The sequence below is a fragment of the Eptesicus fuscus genome, chromosome 20, assembly GCF_027574615.1.
Source record: "Eptesicus fuscus isolate TK198812 chromosome 20, DD_ASM_mEF_20220401, whole genome shotgun sequence".
Lineage (NCBI taxonomy): Eukaryota > Metazoa > Chordata > Mammalia > Chiroptera > Vespertilionidae > Eptesicus > Eptesicus fuscus.
This window is the reverse complement of record NC_072492.1, coordinates 48,132,169-48,145,461: the sequence shown is the minus strand read 5'-3', so window position 1 is coordinate 48,145,461 and position 13,293 is coordinate 48,132,169. Positions and strand designations below refer to the sequence as shown.

The 13,293-nt window shown below is 58.0% G+C and overlaps 1 protein-coding gene across 1 annotated transcript; it reads right to left on the bottom strand.

The window, feature by feature from the left end:
* Window positions 1-4,134: 4,134 nt before the first annotated feature.
* On the bottom strand, window positions 4,135-10,403 carry LOC103298405 (E3 ubiquitin-protein ligase TRIM47-like). The gene is made up of 8 exons (XM_028130624.2): window positions 10,362-10,403; window positions 10,171-10,212; window positions 9,210-9,883; window positions 7,873-7,968; window positions 7,436-7,669; window positions 6,409-6,571; window positions 6,133-6,195; window positions 4,135-4,839 (listed from the first exon to the last, which is right to left on the bottom strand). The coding sequence occupies exons 2-8, from the start codon at window positions 10,184-10,186 to the stop codon at window positions 4,292-4,294; spliced, it is 1,794 nt and encodes a 597-aa protein (XP_027986425.1). The 5' UTR covers window positions 10,187-10,212; window positions 10,362-10,403; the 3' UTR covers window positions 4,135-4,291.
* Window positions 10,404-13,293: the final 2,890 nt, after the last annotated feature.

Below are 13,293 nucleotides of genomic sequence, written 5' to 3'. Positions count from 1 at the left end.
TCCATGTATCGTCAACTTCTCTCTCTCTTTTTTTTAAACCCGCCCGAGAATGTTTTCCCCTTGATTTTTAGAGAGAGAAAGGGAAAAGGAGAGACAGAGAGAACATTGGTGTGAGAGAGACACATCTATTGGTTGCCTTCCACACTCACCCTGACCAGGGAGCCTGCAACTGAGGCATGTGCCCTTGACCGGAATCAAACCTGGGACCCTTCAGTCCACAGGCCCAAGCTCTACCCACTGAGCCAAACGGGCTAAGGCTCAGCTTCTCTTCTTCAGGGGGCACCTGGTGTGGGATGGCTCCTTTGTCATCTCTTCCCGAACGGGCTTTATCTCGGTGCGTGGCTGGACGTGTTCCCTCCACCCACCAAGCTACGACCTTGCTTCTCACCGCATCCTCCATGGGGAGCCCTGTGTCCGGCCCACAGAGCTACTCCGGGGGCCTTTGTGGAACATTGGAGCAAACTGAGCAGAAATCTAACCCTCCCCGTCAGCTCCGATGTGCGTGAAACACAAAAGAAGCGAGACACACGTCCTCCCGGCAGGAAGAATCCGGCCAGGGAGGAGGATTCAGCGTCCAGAAGCACTTGGCAAGGCGCCAAAGCCTGTAAACGGGTGCCCTCGGGCTCTTGTGGCTTTGCCTGCGGTTTATTTTGGCGAGGGGGCGCGGCCGAGGGATGTCACGTTTCGCTTCAATGTGGGTGTCATACCCACGCCAACAGCCCGCTGCTCTGAGCTTTGCAGGACATTTGGCCCCTCCCCCTGGTCCAGCTACTAAATCCCACTAGTGCCCCCCAGACCTGTGATACCCTCAGCGAGGAGGCGAGCGAGGCAACTGCCTGGGGCTCAACGTTTTTGTAAAAGTTTTTTATTTTTATTTTTTTATTGATTTCAGAGAGGAAGGGAGAGGGAGAGAGAGATGGAAACATCAATGATGAGAGAGAATCATTGATCGGCCGCCTCCTGCACACCCCACACAGGGGATTAAGCCCACAACCCGGGCACATGCCCTGACTGGGAATTGAACCGGTTCATAGGTTGATGGTCAACCACTGACCCATGCCGACCGGGCTGGGGCTCAAATTTACAGAGATGCCAACAACACGCAGTAATCAAGAGACACAATGCAATCCTTAAAGAAATGAGATCAACAAACTATGGCCAATGAAACAGTCACCTGTTTTCCAATTACATTCTGTTGGATCAGGGTTAGTGCAAGGGGTCTGGGGCAGGTGGTGCAAGTGCCCAGTCCGGTCTGACCTTTATTTACCATTTTGATATTCTGTCCATCGTGTGAGAATAAACAAGTCATCTGTTCTGTCAAAGAACAGTTTAGACAGCTGCCATTTTGGACTGCGTGACTTGGCAGCCGCCATGTTGGCCGCATGGCTTGCAGCTCCCCTGGGGGCCGCCATCTTGAAACAGCAAAGGCCAAACCCTCCCTTTGAATTAGCCAATCGCGAAAGACTGTGTGTGCCTGAGCTCCAATCAAGAGCAAAGGACAGGTCACGTGCATCAGAGATTATAAACCCGAGCAGCCCACCTGCTCTGAGTGCGCATGCTTCCAGACCATGTGTAGAAGTAAAGATGTTTGCCTTGCTGTCTGCTCCCAAGTATGTTTTGTGTTCTACCAGGACCCCTGACTTGGGGGGCCCGCCTTATTTCTGTTTGTTTGTTTTGTATTTTATTGATTTTTCACAGAGAGGAAGGGAGAGGGATAGAGAGCTAGAAACATCGATGAGAGAGAGACATCGACCAGCTGCCTCCTGCACACCCCCCACCGGGGGATGTGCCCACAACCAAGGTACATGCCCTTGACCGGAATCGAACCTGGGACCTTCCAGTCTGCAGACCGACGCTCTATTCACTGAGCCAAACCGGTTTCGGCGCCCGCCTTATTTCTAACAAGCGTGACTTTTGCATTCATTTGATTTTGTAAATGTGCATTAAAATTACTTTTATAGAATAATGCAGAAACACAGCCCTGGCCAGTGCGGCTCAGTTGGTTGGAGTGTTGTCCCGTACACCAAAGATGGCGGATTCAATTTCCAGTCAGGGCACAGACCCAGATTTTGGGTTCAATCCCCGGTTGGGGCTCATGCCAGAGGCAACCAATTGATGTTTCTCATAAAAATAAACTAAAAAAAAAAAAAAAAAAAAAAAAAGGAAATGCAAAAAGGCATTTAAAAGTTACCCAATCCTTTTGTAAGAAATAACACGGAACATTTTTTAGTGAAATAATCCTTGGAGACAGATTAGTTTACAGCCTGTTTGGATTCACAGTAAACAAAATAGTCGTTGTAAGCCAAGGCAGGAGCAGGAAGGCAGGAGACGTGTGTGGGGCATTCCAGGGTCAGGCCCCTCCCTGGTCTCTCCGCAGCAGGGGGAAAGGCGGGGGATAGGGATCCCTGATGTGGATTATCCAAAAGTACTGGCTGATCTTGCACCCCGGAGGTCCCCCTCTGTATGGTCCCCCATGAGACACATGCTGCAAAGGACCCTGACATTTTGCTTTGCTGGCCAGCCTCACCTGCTTACCATTTGGCTTTTTGAAATACTAGAAATGATTTCAAAATGATTTCTATCTCTGTGGACCCCTATGGGCCTAGGAACTCCAAATGAGAAAGGCAATGACTTCCCTCTTACATCGGATGTGGTTTCAGCCCGAGTGTCCCAGGGTGTCTACACGTCCCTCAGAGCCAGAAGGGGAGGGTACGCCCCTGTCCTTGTCAGCTCCCGGAGGGGGAAGGACTCTGAGACCGTGCAGCCAGCAAGAGCAGGGCCTGTCCCTAGGGCCACACATTACTTCCTCCGCATTCCTTACCTCCACCCCGTGACGCAGGGGCCTGCAGCCCCCTGACGCAGGGACAGTGAAGATTTGGGGGTGGAGAGGCGAGATTTAGGCATTTTGGTGGGAAAGGCTTTTCCTGAACATCGGGGAAAGGTTTGGATTTCGTTCCTACCCATCACCAGGTAGCGGCCCCTGGGGAAAGTGCTTGGAATTGGTGCAGGGAGGAGGGTCAGCGCGAGACCCCAGCCAAGGCTGCTCAGAGGAGCCGAAGGGAGCCCCACCCCTGGCAGACCACAGAGCAGGCCCCGCAGCCTGCTCCAGCCGGCTCCTACCGAGGAGCGGGGGTCACTTACTTCTCCGAGAACAGAGAACAGGCAGGCCCGGAGGTGGAGTTCAGGCACACCCCGTGGGCCCGAAGGAGTTTCTCCTGTGACTTGCCTCGTGTCCTCTTCAGAGCCAATCATTAACGCCCCGAGAGCCCCCGCTTGGGAGGCCCCGGGAACAAGCGGCTGGTTGAGGCTGGAAATGCAGAGGCGGCTTCTGCAGGGGGGCCGAGTCCCCAGTCCCGCTCCTGCCAGGGTCGCAGGCCAGTGGCCTGGCCAGGGTCCAGCCTCGCTGGCTGCACACACCCTGCTGGGCAGGTGGGGTGGTAGAGGCCCAGCTGAGGAGCTCTGTGGGGCGGGCCCGTGGCTGGGGCAGGCAGGCAGCCTCAGGAACACCGAGGAGGGTGCAGATGGTTTAGGGTTTGCCCACCCAGGGTGGCTTCGGTTCCCCAGCCCCCCTGGACGATGCAACACCAGCCGTGGGAGACGCTCAGCTCTGGGCAGGAGGGTCAGCAGCCTGTCTCTGCCTTTGGGGTCTGAGATGGGCCTGGGTTCCTCGCCTTGACCTCTAGCCTGCCATGAAGTCAGTAACTCAGACAGAACGCCCCCTCCCCCCAATGTCAGGTGCCACCTCTCAGTCTGGCCACCCGGCCCAAGCCCCACCCACTCTCAGGCCGCAAGGCCTTTAGGGACAGGTACCTGGTGCCGAGTGGCCAGGACCAGCCTGGAGCACCAAGGCCTGAGTCCCAGGGACAGTCCAGCCTGGTTCCGAGCCCTTCTCCTGTGGCCATGGGGACGGCCGGGTCTGCCTGTGTTCTGGGATTCCCAGGCCCCGTTTCCCTGGATAACCCGCCATCTCAGATAGCAGCGCACACATCACTTCCTCCAGGCAGCCTGCCCTGATTTCCCCACAAGGCTGGTTCTCCAGTCCTTTTCTCCCCCTGGCACATCTACCTCTCCTCTGGGTCCTTCCCAGGATTGTGTGTTTCTATTGATTCCAAGCAGGAGTTGGCGCACTTGGTCTATAAAGGGCCAAATGGCAGATTGTAGGTTTTGCAAGCCAGTCTGTCGTCACTACTCAGCTCGGCTGGGTGGACCAGTTCGCTGCCCACCCTCAACCCCCAGCCAGGGGACCCCGCGGGGCCGGCCAGCGCTGGAGTCCAGCTTTATTCGCCGCCGCCTACACCTGCTTGAGCGTGACCAGGGCGCCGCTGCTGACCATGACGGCGGGGTAGAGCGGCTCCAGGAAGGAGGCGAGGAAGCGGTAGAGGAGGCTGACGCCGCCCGCCACGCCGTAGAAGGACAGGCAGCCGGCGCCGCAGTCGAGCGCCACGCCGAGCGTGCGGTGGTAGCCGCCCTGCAGCACCGTCTGCGTGTTGTTGTGCCACACGGAGAAGCGCAGCGAGTCCCACTCCAGGCACCACGAGTCGGGGTTGCGGCCCAGCAGGTAGACGATGCTGCCGCGCGGGCGGCCGCTGGGCGGGGGGCTGCGGCGGTAGGTGACGCCCAGGCACACCCACGAGTTGGACACCTCGGCCTCCCAGTAGTGGCGGCCCTCGGCCAGGCCGCGCGAGCACAGCACCTGCGGCCACTGCTTGAAGCCGGGCAGGGGGCCGCCGGCCGGGAAGGGCTCCAGGAGGACCCCCAGGTTCAGCACCGAGTGCGTCTCCTTGAACAGGAAGAGCTCCTCGCTGGCCGAGGCGGGGTCGAATTTCAGGTTGCAGTAACCTGGGGGAGGGGAGGGGAGGGGAGGGGAGGGGCAGCAGCGGGTCAGGGGCCAGGGCACTGGCAGAGGACCCCAGTGCTTCCCCCAGCTCCTGGGAGTGGCCCTCCCCCCCTTAAAGTCCCCGACTGGTGGTGGTGGTGGGGGGCAGGGTGCGGAAATAGTTTAGAGCAGTGGTCGGCAAACTCATTAGTCAACAGAGCCAAATATCAACAGCACAACGATTGAAATTTCTTTTGAGAGCCAAATTTTTTAAACTTAAACTTCTTCTAACGCCACTTCTTCAAAATAGACTCGCCCAGGCCGTGGTATTTTGTGGAAGAGCCACACTCAAGGGGCCAAAGAGCCGCATGTGGCTCGCGAGCCGCAGTTTGCCGACCACGGGTTTAGAGGATGAGATGGGTGTTGTCCCAAGGTCCAGCGTTTTTCTCTCTCTCTCTCTCTCTCTCTCTCTCTCTCTCTCTCTCTCTCCACACATATATATATAATTTTTATTTTTAAAAGAACAGTTTATTGATATTTAGAGAAAGAGGGAGGGAGAGGGAGAGAGAGAGAAACATCAGTGTGAGAGTGCATCAATCGGCTGCCTCCTGCATGCTCCCCACCAGCTGGGGACCAAGCCCACAACCTGGCATGTGCCCTTGACCGGCAGCCTCCTGGTGCACTGGATGACGCCCAACCAACCGAGCCCACACTGGCCGGGGCCCAAGGTCCACCTTTCCAGAAGCGTTGAGCGCTGAGGCTCCCTCCGTGCCCTCACCAGACCCTGACATAATCTCCCTTTTTATTTATTCAGCATGCAAGATAGAGTGGAACTGAGGGGGGCGGGGCGGTTAAGGGCTCCTGGAGGGGGTCACTCAGAGGGGGGGTTCACCAAGGGCAGTGCAACCCTGACCCTGGAGATCGCAGGGAAGTCCTTGGGTTGGGCCCCCAGCCCAGCCGGGGAGCGGGAGGGCTGTGGGAATGGACAGGGTCTGCCCACGGGCTCGGCTAAAGCCCGGGGAGGTAGTCAGGCACCCAGCGGAGGACAGAGGTGGAGGGACGGCTGGAGGGCCTCTGGGCAGTCGGAGAGGCCTTGCCGCCCCCCCCCCCCCCCCCGCAGACAGAGTCTTTTCTTTCCTATCAGGGCCTCGGAGTCACAGGCCAATCCTTCTGAGGTCTCCAGTCCCAGGCAAGAGAGAGCTGGCATCTCTCTGGAGCCCTGGCCCGAGCAGAGGCGGAGCTGGGGAAGTCGAGGCACCTAGGGGCTCTGCTCCCTCCCGCCCCCCCGCGGTTGGACCCCAGGCCTGAGGACTCACTCTTGAGAAGTGTCTTCCTGTCCATGGTGGTGGGCAGCACCTCGTAGGAGTTCATTTTAATGCCTGCGGAGATGGAGGGCTCTGCTAAGGACACCCCCAGCCCAGCATCCTCTGCAGAGCGGCGTGGGCTCCCGGAGGCAGCGTCACCGGGGGAAGGTGCACACGGGCCGGCAGGGCCCTCTACGACGCCCGGAAACCACCCAGCCGCTGCCCTCAGGGCTGTCCCTGCCCCAGAACGCAGCTGCGTGTCCAGGGGCCCGGGCCGCAGGTACTGACCCTGCAGCAGGAGCTGGTTGACGAAGCCGAGCCCCATGCCCACCAGCCGGCTCCGGAGCTCCGCCAGGGTCTGGGGCAGCTGCAGGAAGCTCTGCTTCTCCTCCCAGCTGGTGCCCATTAGGGGTTCCATGCAGTCTTGGAAGTTCTTGAGCCTGGGGAACTCCTGCGTGCGGGGAGGGGCGGCGACTGTGGTACCACCTTTTACCAGGGCCCAAGCAGATGCCAGGTGTCCCCGCTCTGCGGGGGCTTGGTGGTGCCCAGAGCGTGGGGCAGGTGGAGAAGCTGCTGCTCTCCAACCTGGGCACCTCCCCCTCTCCCCCCCTCCGCCCCCGCTCCCTCCAGCTCCTGGCGTTTGGACATCGTAGCTTAGGGCTTTGCCAAAGGCCTGGCCTGGCGCATTACAGAGTGATGTTTAGAAAACAGTGCTGGCAGGACTGCCTCCAGCCTTCAATTGCTTAGTGAGAAACCTTGCCAAATGCTTCCTGGTGTGTGTGTGGGTGTGGGGGGGGGGGGCGGGGACAAGGGGAGGAACAGCCCTGAAAGTCTGTTGGGGTGCAATGGCCGCTGAAGAAAGGAGAGCTGTGCTAGGAGTTCCAAGCACCGGGTTGGGGCAGCCCCCGGCCCCGCCCATAGAGAAAGCTGCCCCCCAACCTTCACCTGACCCCACCAGCTACCCTGCCTGGTGCCCCCCTGCAGTAGCACCCAACCAGGCCGTGGCGCCAGGCTGGGCTGAGGGAAGAAATGGGATTTCCATCCGGGCTCTGTACATGGTTCTGGGGGCGTGTGGAGAAACTTAGCCGGTCAGGTGCCCAGAACCCTAGGGTACACCCGCTCTGTTCCAGGGAAATGAAGGCAGGAATGTGAGGGTCAGGCTGGGTGCTGAGGTGGAGGAAGCCAAGGGTGTGGGTGTAAGCTCAGGACAGATGGCCTGGACCGGTGACGCCGCCCCAAACGCTGATGGTGTGTCTGTGGGTGGAGGAGTGGAGGTGGTGGCAGGGCCTGGCGCGGAGGTGGGGTGGGGGCTTGCCTGCAGAAACTGCTGGTCGCTCGGGTTGGTGAGCAGCGTGCGCAGCCAGATGCTGTCCGCCTCCAGCTTCAGGAGCCAGTTGTGGCTCTGCTGGATGGAGCTGCCCAGCTTCTCCAGGGCGGCGGCCTCCTCTTTGTCCACAAAATCCAAGACCTTCATCTGCAGCTGTTTGACTTCCTGGATGATCCCCGAGAAGCAGGAGTGCACCTCATCTCGCATTGTCTGGATCAGTTTCTGGGGGGGGGGAGGTGGGAGGGTGCAGAGAGAGGCATCTCTGAGCTCCACCCTGCTACCTGCCATGTCATGGTCCCCAGCCCACCTAGGATCCCGTGTCTGTCCGCCTGCCCCCACCCCATCCACGCCAAGCCCTCAGAGTCCCCTCCGCCTGACGCAGGGCGCTGGGGCAGCCGGGGCCGAGGGCGGGCGGGCAGCCTCACCAGGAGGAAGGCCACCTGCTCGCGGTGCTTCTGGCTGTCGGAGGTGATCATCAGCATTTGGTTCTCCACGTTGGCCTGGACTTGCCGCAACTCGACCTGGGTGACGGGGGGAGCGGAGGAGAGGGCCCCTGATGGAGGGGGCGCCTAGGAGAAGCCTTCTGCAAGCAGCCCCATGTCCAAGCCCAGAAGAGCTATTCCTCTTACATTCTAAAGAGGTTTCAAGGGGATGAGGATGAGGATGGGAAAGAGCAGAGCTGAAGGGGCGCCGGCCGAGGGCCCACCCCTCTGCTCCCGGTCTCTCCCCGTTTTTAGGAGTCAGGTTCTCCGCTCCTGGCAGTAATGACCTTCGGGTTTCAGGTCACAAGAAGGGGTTGTGGAGGGGTCAGTGGCTTCAGAGGCCTGGGAGGCAGTGGGTCGAAAAAGGGCACATCAGCGCTGCCAGGCCCAGTCCTTCTACATAAGCCTTGAGTCTCCCCTGCCCGGCGACGGGCGTTTTCCTGCCTCCCGATGGATTACAGCTAGAACTGCGCTAGTCCAGGTGCCTGTCCAGGAACTGCTGCCGACCCGCAGCGAAACGAGAAGCTCGTGCCAGACGGTAAATCAACTCGCTGCTTTCTCGTTGAGAAAGTCTTGCCAAGGAGAGGGTGTCAGCTCATCACACGATCGTGATGAACTGGCTCGCCTTCGGCGCGAGCTCCTTGCCGTGGACCGTGAACAGAGGCTGTGTTGGAACAGCGCTGCTGTAGGACATACGTGACAGGATGGCCTCACACAGGAGGACGTCGTGTTTGCAGTTTTGTATCTTTTCTTTCAGCCTTTCCTTTCTTCCGTTCGGTGCAAAAAAACCCACCCCAAAGCCGCTGATCATAGGGTTCATACAGACCATGTGGGATCCTTAGTCACTTGACTGGCCAGCACTGTTTCATGTCACGCGTGACCCTCTTGGCCACACTTTTAAAAATATATATATATATATTTCTTTATTGATTTCAGAGAGGAAAGGGAGAAGGAGAGAGATAGAAACATCAATGATGACAGAGAATCATTGATTGGCTGCCTCCTGCCCAGTGGAGATCGAGCCTGCAACCCAGGCATGTGCCCTTGGCCGGAATCGAACCTGGGACCCTTGAGTGGGCAGGCTGACACTCTATCCACTGAGCCAAGCCGGCTAGGGCTCTTGGCCACACTTTAACGGCTGCAGAATTTTCCTCCCGGGAAAGGTGTGTGGAGGTGGCGGGGTGGGGGTGGGGTAGAGGTGGGGATGGGGGAGGGGCTTGGGAAAGACTTGCACCTTCCGTGAAAGACTCAGAGCCCCAGGCCCCGGGCTCCCGCCTCACCTCCCTGCGGGCGCGCTCCTCCTGCAGGGGGATGGTGTCGTGGTTCCGGTGCTCCTCCAGCAGGCAGGTCCCGCACACGCAGCAGCCCTCCGTGCGGCAGTACAGCCCGCGCAGCTTGCGGTGCTTCCGGCACAGGCAGCTCTTGAAGTCCCACAGGGGCTCCAGGAGCTGGTGGTCCCGGAACACCTGGTCCTCCGAGTGGCTGCGCAGGTGCTTCTCGCACAGGGAGCCCATGCACTGCAGGCACGACTTGACGGCCCTGCGCTTCTGGGGGCCGCAGAAGTCGCAGGGCACGTCCCGGGGCCCGGCCAGCTTCCAGGCGGACGCCGCCGAGGGCGGGCTCTTGGCCTGGGTGAAGCAGGTCACCATCTCCTCCAGGGTGACGTTCTTGCAGAGGCGCGGCCTGGAGGCGAAGCTCTCTCGGCACTGGGGGCAGTAGAGGGTCTCGCCCACGGCCGCCTGGTGGTCCCAGAACCCCTGGAGGCAGGTCATGCAGAAGTTGTGGCCGCAGGCGGTGGTGACCGGGCTGCGGAACACCTCCAGGCAAATGGGACAGAGGACCTGGTCCTCGAACTTGCAGAGGTTGCCGTTGTTCCTCAGCGGGAGCTGGCCTGACGGAGGTCTGGAGGGCTGGGCGGGGGGCTGCGGGGCCGGGACGTGGTCCTGGACGGGCTCTGGGGAGACGGAGCAAAGCCATGCGGAAGCCTAGGCAGGAGCCGAGGGGGCCTGACAGGCGTACAGCACTCCTCTGAGAAGCAGCCGTCTGCCCACGGGGGACGGGGACGGTGCCATCCGTCAACCCGTAGCGGGGACAGAAGTTGGGGATTGTGTTCTCCTGGTCCCTAATTCCTGGAACAAGTCCCGGACCAGAGGGTGGGTGGCAGAAAGCAGTCACATGACAAGGGAAAGGAACCGCGTCCCTGGCCCATCGGCAGGAAGGCAGGAAAGCACAGGTACTTACGTGAAACTCTCTGCATGTCAGGGGGAGCCAGAGGCGTGTGCCCTGTCGGGAGGGAAGAGAGCCCGCGGGCACTCAGGTGCAGGGCCCTTGCCCCTGGTCCCGTTTCACCAGCTGCTGGGAGGGTCCCCATCAGTCTAGTGGGTTCCCACCCCACCCTTGCATCTCTCTGGGGCTGACGGCCACCATCTCACCTTTCCCTTCGGCTGTGTTTTGCAGTCTTCCTATCTAGCTGCCCCCCACCCCCTCTGACTGTCTGCAATTTTGCTTCCTGACGTCACAATCCAAGAGGGACCAGCCCCAGCATCCTGCTTGTGACGTCAGCGGGGAAGGTGCGCCGCTGGGCCTGCTGCGGTGCTGACGCGCTCTGCCTGTCCATGTCTTCCTCATTCCGGAGCCTGCGTCCCAGGAGGCAGAGCCGCTGCTGCACCTGGGGCCACCTGCAGTGGACGTGAGGGACTCAATACGAACCCGAGGGGGGAAATGGCAACTCAGTGGCAGTAGGATCTTGGGCAATTCGTTAAGTCTCTCTGGACCATGGTTCTTCTCTGATGAATCAACAGGGTTGTGGTAGGAGATGGTATTTCAAGGCCCCCTCTTGGTCTAGAGTGGATGATCCGATCATTATCTGATTGGTGATCCTAAAGATTGTTGCTTCCCACTCTGGTCCTGACCCTCAGGAGGAAAAGAGGGCTGAGCAAAACTGGAGAGAGACCCTCATTACCCTGAGGGCTTCTTCTGAGTCTTTCTCTTTCTCATTCTTCCCTGTCCAACAGGACAAATGTCCTGAGCAGTTTGCAATATATCACTTTTTTGCTTCAAAAAGTTATGAAACTTAGGTTTTGAGCTGCCAAATTTGACTTGGAGGAAATAATAGCCTCAAAAGAAAGCTCACAAGGGCAAAAACTATAAATTCCACCATAAAATCAACATGGAAAACATCAGTCTTAATGGAAATATTTTTTTAAATTGTCATTTGAATTTTTTGAAATGTTTTATTGCTTTTTTAAAAAATATATTTTTATTGATTTCAGAGAGGAAGGGAGAGGGAGCGATAGAAACATTAATGATGAGAATCACCGATTGCCTCCTGCACACCCCACACTGGGGATCCAGCTCGCAACCTGGGCATGTGCCCTGACCGGAACTGAACCGTGACCTCCTGGTTCATAGGTTGATGCTCAACCACTGAGCTACGCCGACTGGGCTGTTTTACTGATTTGAGAGAGAGAGAAAGGGAGAGGGACAGAGAGAAATATCAATGAGAGAGAAACATCGATCAGCTGCCTCCTGCACACTCCATACTGGGGATCAAGCCCGAAACCTGGGCATGTGCCCTGACCGGGAATCGAACTGTGACCTTCTGGTTCATAGGTCAATGCTCAATCACTGAGCCAAGCTGGCTGGGCCTTCATGAAAATATTTTTACGTAAAATGAAAATAGAAAACGTGGAAACAACTTAATTGCACTGCATAGAAAACCGATCAAGGAATTAAACTGGCTTAATGGAGTAACGGTTCCCTCCAGTGGAAAGCTTTCCTGATGAGAATGTGTGGTGGGTGTGATTCTTGGTGCAAGTTTAGTTGGAGGCTGCCACCTGGGCGTTGTGACTGAGCAGATTCGGCCACTGTCAGGGATCTGTTCCGGCCGGTGCTGCCTGCAGCCGCCAGCAAGCCCTCCCGGGAGCCTGAGCAGGCAGAAGGCCAGCGTTTTGGAGTAGATCCTCGCCTTCTTTCGCAGATGAACTCTTTTCCTTCTGAGATACAGCTCCTGCAACCTAACCATGGGACATCAAGTAACCATAGGGCCTGCCCTGCCCCTCACAAACAGGGTGTTCTCTCACCCACCCAGCCAGTGTGAGGAGTAAGAAACAGGTGTGACTCTTTCAGACGCCAGGACAATGACTGTTGGCACTGTGCTGCCTCCTGCTGGGGAGAGGAAAAGATCTTTATTATTTGTGTGTGTGTTTTTATCCTCACCGGAGATATGTTTGATTTTAGAGAGAGGAAGGGAGACAGAACCATCGATGTGAGAAACATTCATCGGTTTGCCTCCCGTCCTTGCCCCAACCAGGGATCGAACCCACAACCTAGGTATGTGCCCGAACCCTCAACCTTTTGGTGCCTGGGGTGATGCTCCAACCAGCTGAGCAGCCACAGCGCTGCAGCTTCTCTCGGGCAGCGGGCAGCTCCCAGCAGTGTGTCCTTTGTGTCTCTACACCGTTAGACCCAGCTTTCCTGAGCCCCGGGACGGCGGCATCCCCCTTTTCAGAGCCCTAACGTCTCCCCTCTGCTCCTGGGGCCCGGGAGCGTCTTGTCATCACGACACCTGCGACATCTCAGTGTGTCCCTGGGCCCTTTCCTTTCCCCACAACCTGTTACACCGGGGTCTCCCTCTCATTGGACCCTGGCTGCTACCACCTTGTACCTTGTTCTTGACCTTTGTGTACAGTTGTCTCCCTGTGGGGGAGAGGGGAGAAGACAAAGGCCTTTTGAGGGTCCCACACGCTGCCTGGTGCCTAAAGTGATGGGTCCTCACATTTCTTCCCCTCCACCTTGCAGAGAAAATGGGCTCCCTAGTCACTTATCCTCTTCCAGGAGGACTGTTTTTCCCTTAATAAGCATCTCACCCGGCCCGTGTGGCTCATTTGGTTGAGTGTCACCCCCATGAACCAAGAGGTCACGGTTCAATCGCAGTCAGGGCACAGGCCTAGGTTGTGGGCTCCATTCCCAGTAGGGGGCGTGCAGGAGGCAGCTGCTCAATGTCTCTCTCTCATTGATGTTTCTCTCTCTCCCTCTCCCTTCTTCTCTCTGAAATCAATAAAAACAAATGAAAAGAAAAACTACAAAAACACCTCATACCCCTCCCCGTCTCTTTCCAGCCCTGTGGGTAGCCCATCTGTCCCACCTTCTGGTTCTCAGCACCGAGTCCTTTCAGATTCAGGAGAATGAAAGCGGGGAGGAAGGCGGCCCCACACCCCCTCGGGCAGTTCTGGCAGCGGGAGGCCGGGCGGGAAGAGGTGCCGTTCACCTCCTGGGAGGGCTTGGAGGAGCATGAATGGTGACGGTGGACACAGGAGCTGGCGATACTGGGAAACACACACCAAAGGTCTCGAGATTCAGCAG